Source organism: Apteryx rowi, unplaced genomic scaffold (genome assembly GCF_003343035.1).
Source record: "Apteryx rowi isolate R43461 unplaced genomic scaffold, aptRow1 scaffold_93, whole genome shotgun sequence".
Classification (NCBI taxonomy): domain Eukaryota; kingdom Metazoa; phylum Chordata; class Aves; order Apterygiformes; family Apterygidae; genus Apteryx; species Apteryx rowi.
In genome coordinates, this window is record NW_020451238.1 from 531,451 (window position 1) to 536,990 (window position 5,540).

The 5,540-nt window shown below is 44.3% G+C and overlaps 1 protein-coding gene across 1 annotated transcript in view; it reads right to left on the minus strand.

The window, feature by feature from the left end:
* Positions 1–784: 784 nt before the first annotated feature.
* Positions 785–5,540, minus strand: part of LOC112978388 (peripheral-type benzodiazepine receptor-associated protein 1-like) — a 7,263-nt gene continuing 2,507 nt past the window's right edge. Inside the window, exons 2-3 of the mRNA XM_026091868.1 lie at positions 1,162–5,515; positions 785–1,008 (exon numbers count right to left, since the gene is read on the minus strand). Coding sequence (XP_025947653.1) covers positions 785–1,008; positions 1,162–5,515 — 4,578 coding nt within the window. The remainder of the gene's footprint in view (positions 1,009–1,161; positions 5,516–5,540) is intronic.

Sequence of the window (5,540 nt, forward strand, 5' to 3'; positions counted from 1 at the left end):
GAGAGCTGAACTGGGCAACTGAATCATTATGTTTTAGCAGAAGACCTGCTGAAAAATATTAAAAGCTCACGTCAGTTGTTAAATTTTCTACTTGGTAGAGGCAGCTACATTCTCATAATATAAGTATGTATGTGTTAATAAGAAAGAAAGAAAAAGGCACTCTTTCATTTAAGTGCCAACACATTTCTCCCATTAGAAAACCCAAACAGTATTACCCTAATGGTCTAAAACTTTAAGTGAAATTGATTTTTATCTTTGCAAGGTTTTTGCCACATATATTTAAAAGCATACAGATTCTCTGAAGCATTTTCATGGATACCTGTCATACTAGGTTTTTAGTAATGCTCACATTTTTCATCTCTATCTAAAAATTTGTGCTTTTGCTTTGCTCTTAAGCTGGGTTCTTCTTTTTTACAATTATATCTTTTAAACATTTCTGTTTTCTACTTTTTCTCCCATGAGAAAGCTTTTAGGAAATTGGAAGGGATGAGGCCTCCCTGTCCATCTAACTCCCTATAGTAAAATTGTCATCCACAGATCCAAAAGCTGTGAGTTGCATGCAAGTTTACTTTCCACATCTATGCTTCGTGAGTTCTCCCCTGCAGGACAAAGACAGCTACCATTGTTTTGGAGATAGCCGTTTAACCTTGCTCTCGCTCCAGCTCTCACTCCAGCCATGTTCTGTGTGAGATGAACTACTTTTCTGCTCTGCTAAATTCATCCTGTTGTTTATTTTTTTTTCTTTTCCTTAAGTATGGAACATTGTCTTAGTTGTTTCATTTTGTTATTTTACCACTACATTATAGGAAATATACTGTGCTTTTCCTGCATATTCACCTCCACAAAAATCATGAGTATCTTTGTCACCAGTTGCCTTTATAACCTGCCTTTCTTTAAATGGCAGCTCATCTTCAGCTGCATCAAAATCAGGGGACATAGATATGGGATCACAGTCAAAAAGTGCCACAGATAGATAATGATAGTTCTGTAAGGGTATTTCCTCTGAGACTGGGCTGGAAAACAAAGATGCCAATGCTTGGCTTATGCTCTAAGTTATGCTAATTTTTCTGCTCCAAGCCTACTGAGAAGGAAAAGCTGGAGATTCCTATAGGCTAGAATTATTATGATCCGCAGTCTCTATGCTATTTAGTCCCTGAACACCTAAATCTAAGCCTTCTTCTTCTTCCAAGATATCTGAAAGACCATAACTATGGCTGTGATAATCAGGATAATTCAACTTCCAGTTTCCCATTCTTGATGTCCGGCCTTCCTCTTTTTCCCCTTTAGATCGCCCCACACTGGAGACTTCTTCAGATAACTCTCTTATTTGTTTCTTATCAGTAGAATCGCATTGGATTTCCTGGACAGAGAACTGATTTGTTCCAGTGTCTCTAGAACTAACTTTCTCCAGTTCAAGCTGACTAAAATATAGATGTATAGAGCTCAAGCAAGCTCCATCATCTTCCTTAGCATCTCGAGCAATTGAAAATTCAACAGAACTGTTATCAGAATCAACATAATGGACCATCCTAGACTTGTTGATGTTGCTTGTGACTGGCAGATTTTCAAGTAAATTGCTTTTAAGGACACAGTGTTTTTCTGTTTCATTCCTCTGAACATCCTCAACAAAATCTTCTGATGTCTTAAAACCTAATGATTCTTCACGCCAAGTAGCAGGAAAACTAAGTCTTGATGACTCCGCACTGACTTCTGCCTGCTGATAAGCTTGTAAGCATTCGTTATCATCTTCATTTTTTGCAGTGCATGACTTTAGTGGCAATGTGGTAAGCTCATGCATCATGACAGAGCTGTGAGAAAACTGATTCTGGTAAACATTTGATGGGGGTGAAGTTACAGAGTCGCAGCAGTTATCAGTGAAGTGCATGGTCAATCTGGCATCTTGACTTGCTATACATACCTGTGAGGAGGAGAAAGAGGATGTGCTATGGGTTGAAGTCTGAGAGCCTGGGAATTCCTCATGTGGCTTTCCAGGTGTCAATCTTACAGATGTAGACTTAGGCAGGCAGGAGCAGCTGGGTACACTCAACAAGGCTGGAGGAATCAGAGCTGGCACCGAATCAACAGATTCTCCGTATGGAGACAAAGTTCTCACAGAAACCTTCTGAGATACTTGGAATACTTCTACATGGGACAGATCTACCAGGGCACTCCCAGCTGTTGGACATGCAATTTCTTTCACTCTTTGTCCATTGATGTACACAGCATAACCAGTAACTTGTACTCCATTGGAAGATCCTTCAGCATCGATTGTCACTGGTAGCCAACTGATAAGCAAAGCATTTACTGATGGTCCAGGTTCCACTTGAACATCAAGTGGAGCATGAGGTACTCCTGCAGATGGAGTAACAAATCTAAATGTTGCTGAATTTTGCTCCGACTTCTGGGGAACATGCCATTTCATATCCTTAGGCCATGCTTCAACTTTTGCTTCATACTGAGTGTTGGGTTGCAAGCTTTGGAAAGTATACCAGTAGACACCTGGCTTTGCTATATCACAGTCTCTTTCATTAAGGTACACAGCATGCAAATAGTTGCTGCTGCTTGGCATCCAAGTCACCTCTGCTGAAGTAGGAGTGATGCTCCTAAGTTTCAAACATTCTGGAGCTATATGAAAGTCTTTCCCTACAAGGATAGTACATTGCATCTTGTCTGAATTTCCTTTCTCTGTTACACTTTGAACTGAAATTCGGTAGGTCTTATTTTTTAAGTCCAGGTCTTCAATCACTGCTTGAGTCTCAGAGCTAAATCTCACATTCGGGCTACAGAAACTACACTCAGTATCTACAGAAATGTTATAGTTCTGCACCTCCTCCCACACACCTAGTACAAGTGGAGGCTCCCAGCCAATAATAATACTTCTTGCAAATTGCTTAATTAGAGTAAGATTTCTTGGATAAGGTACAGCTGCATGATTAAGAGGAATCTCTGTGTCTCCTGGCCTATCAGCCAACCCACTGACACAGATTCCTTCCTCAAGACCATCGTTTTTTCCTCCATTGCGAACACTTCTGCTGCAAAAACTCACTTCATGATCTGCATTCTGCAAGAAATCACTTGGGTCTGGAGGCACAGTCATCATCAGGTCGTCATCTGAAACCTCTTCTATCAAATTAGAGGGGACCAACCCTCTCCTGCCATCCATCAGTTCTCCCTCAAAGAAACCATCCTCATCCATGTCTCCAAAGATATAAATATATTCTCCAGCAGTTAGAGGAAGCTCTACTTCAGGGTGCTTATTAGGACCATCATAAGGATCGTAGCTATATCGAGCTAAGAATACTCTAAGTTTTGCTGGCTGTTGTCTTGGAGATTCTAGAATTAAGGAATGTTTGTCTGTTACTGATTCTTCTGGCTCACTTACAGCATCCTCCTCTGAAATAAGGCAGGATCTAGGACTGTCCTGTGTGGAATCAGATTTCAAGGTACTTGTTGGGGTTGCCAGGGCTTTGGTTGGCTTCTCAAAAGTATCAGAACTATTTTCACTGCAACAAAGATCATGGGCATCCTCTGCATAGGTCTGTGTTGTGGAAAAACACGTAACACGTGGCAGCTCTGAAATGATATGGTTGGATTTTTTTATTTTCAATTGTTCAAGTTCCTGAGATAACAGATTATATTGTTCGGTTTGATTCTGATACTGATTCTTTAACTCTCTCACCTGGGCTTGAAATTGTTGCATGACTTCTTCATGTGCAACTTTTACTTCTACCTGAGCCCTCTGTAAATGCTTGACTTTCTCTTCTTTCTTCTGTAATGCTAACTTTGTTTCCTCGTATTCATTCTCCAGCTGTTGCTTTCTTTCTGCTATTTCTCTCATGTCTTTCAGTTCGCACTCTAGATCTTCCAATTTGGTTTGAAGATGGTTGGTTGCTTGGATGGCAGAATTTCTCTCCTCTGTCACTTGCATTAGTTTCACCTTCAGATCAGCGTTTTCACATTGAACCTTTTCTGTCCATTCTGTCTTCCCACTGAGTTGAGAATTTTCTTTAGCAAGTCTGGCATTTTCATTCATCATCTCTGTAAGCTGCACTTCTAACTCCTCACATCTCTTCTGCTTTTTTGAAACTTCTTGTTCCAGGTTTTTGTGCTGCCTAAGCTTTTTACCAAGCTCTACTCCCAAGTGCTCTCTCTGCTGCTTGTTGACTTGGTTTGTCTTTAAAGTGGTGTTTTCATACTTCTCAGACCCAGTTTCTAAAAGTAATTCCACTGACTCTGTATCTTTTGCCAATGTGATAATTTCTGTTTGTGTCTCCTTTGACAAAGATGAGCCATCTAAGCTTGAATCCATGCTTGTTGCCACTGTCTTTGGTACTAGGCACATTGGAGAAGAAACATCTTGAACACTTTTGGAGGAATTCAGAGACTTCTTTAGGTTCCTCACTGCAATCTGTCTCTGTGAGCATAACGCTTCTTTCTGAGATTTGCTCAGCAAATGGCTGAAGTCACTGAAACTGAGACAGTATGAGCCCTCTTTGTCTGCAGCCAGTTTGGCCTGAAGTTCCCAAAACTTCTTCTGCAAGACTTCTATCTGCTTATCCTTCACCAGAAGAGTTCTGGTGTGTTCTCTCATTTCTTTAGCCCTCTGCTGGGCAAATGATTTCATGCACAGTTCCACACTGGAGCTTTGGATGGGCAGTGGTATTGGAGTATTGATCACCTTGCGATTGGTCTCTTGTAGTTGCCTGGATCTTTCTTCCAGTTGCTTGGTAATGACAGCTAGCTCAGCGTTCTTCTGCTTGAGCCGTTTCACCTGCTCCCGCACTTCTGGAAAACTTCTCTTCCTCAGAAGACAGTTCTTGTTTTGAAGGTCATTACATCTCTTCTCCAGGTCCTTCAGGGCACTCTGAAGGTGGGTGTTCTGCTCCACCAGTTCCCTATACCTGCTGTCAAGCAGCCAGTCCTCCTGCTGCCCTACTCTCTGAATACTCCCCTCTCCCACAGGCCCCCGGCTGCCTGGCTTTCCTTCGGGTGGGGAGTCCGGACAATGCAGCACCAAGTCTTCACCCATAGCCTCTGGCAGAAGCTCTATGCTGTCCCTTTCCTCCTGGAGGTGGGCATCTTTTAAACCCTTGCGGGCCATCCACTGCCCCGCACAGGGGCTTTCAGCATGGCTCTCCTCTAGTGCTGACTGGGCTGGACCGACCTCCTCCCCCGGCACCGACCGAGGCTTGATCTGGCTGCCGGCCCCCGCAAGGGCCCGGGGCCCTCCACCATCAGGGGTGGAAGCCGTGATGAGGCTCTCCCAGGAGCAGGGCCTGGGGGTCCTGCCACCCAGCAGGGCCTGGGGGCCACGCCAGGCCGCAGCCCCGGCCCCGCACGGGGAGGCGGGCAGCTCGCCCTCGAAGCGCTCCAGGATGTACTTGGCGAAGAGGCTCCTCTCCAGCTGCAGCTCGTTCTGGAGGTGGCGGATGTGGGCGGCCTGGTCGCCGTCGGTGTCCCAGCGCAGCTTGCCCAGGACGTCCTGGAGGCGGCCGCGGGCCTCGCCGCCACGGGCCTCGCCGCCGCCGCCGCGCCGCACC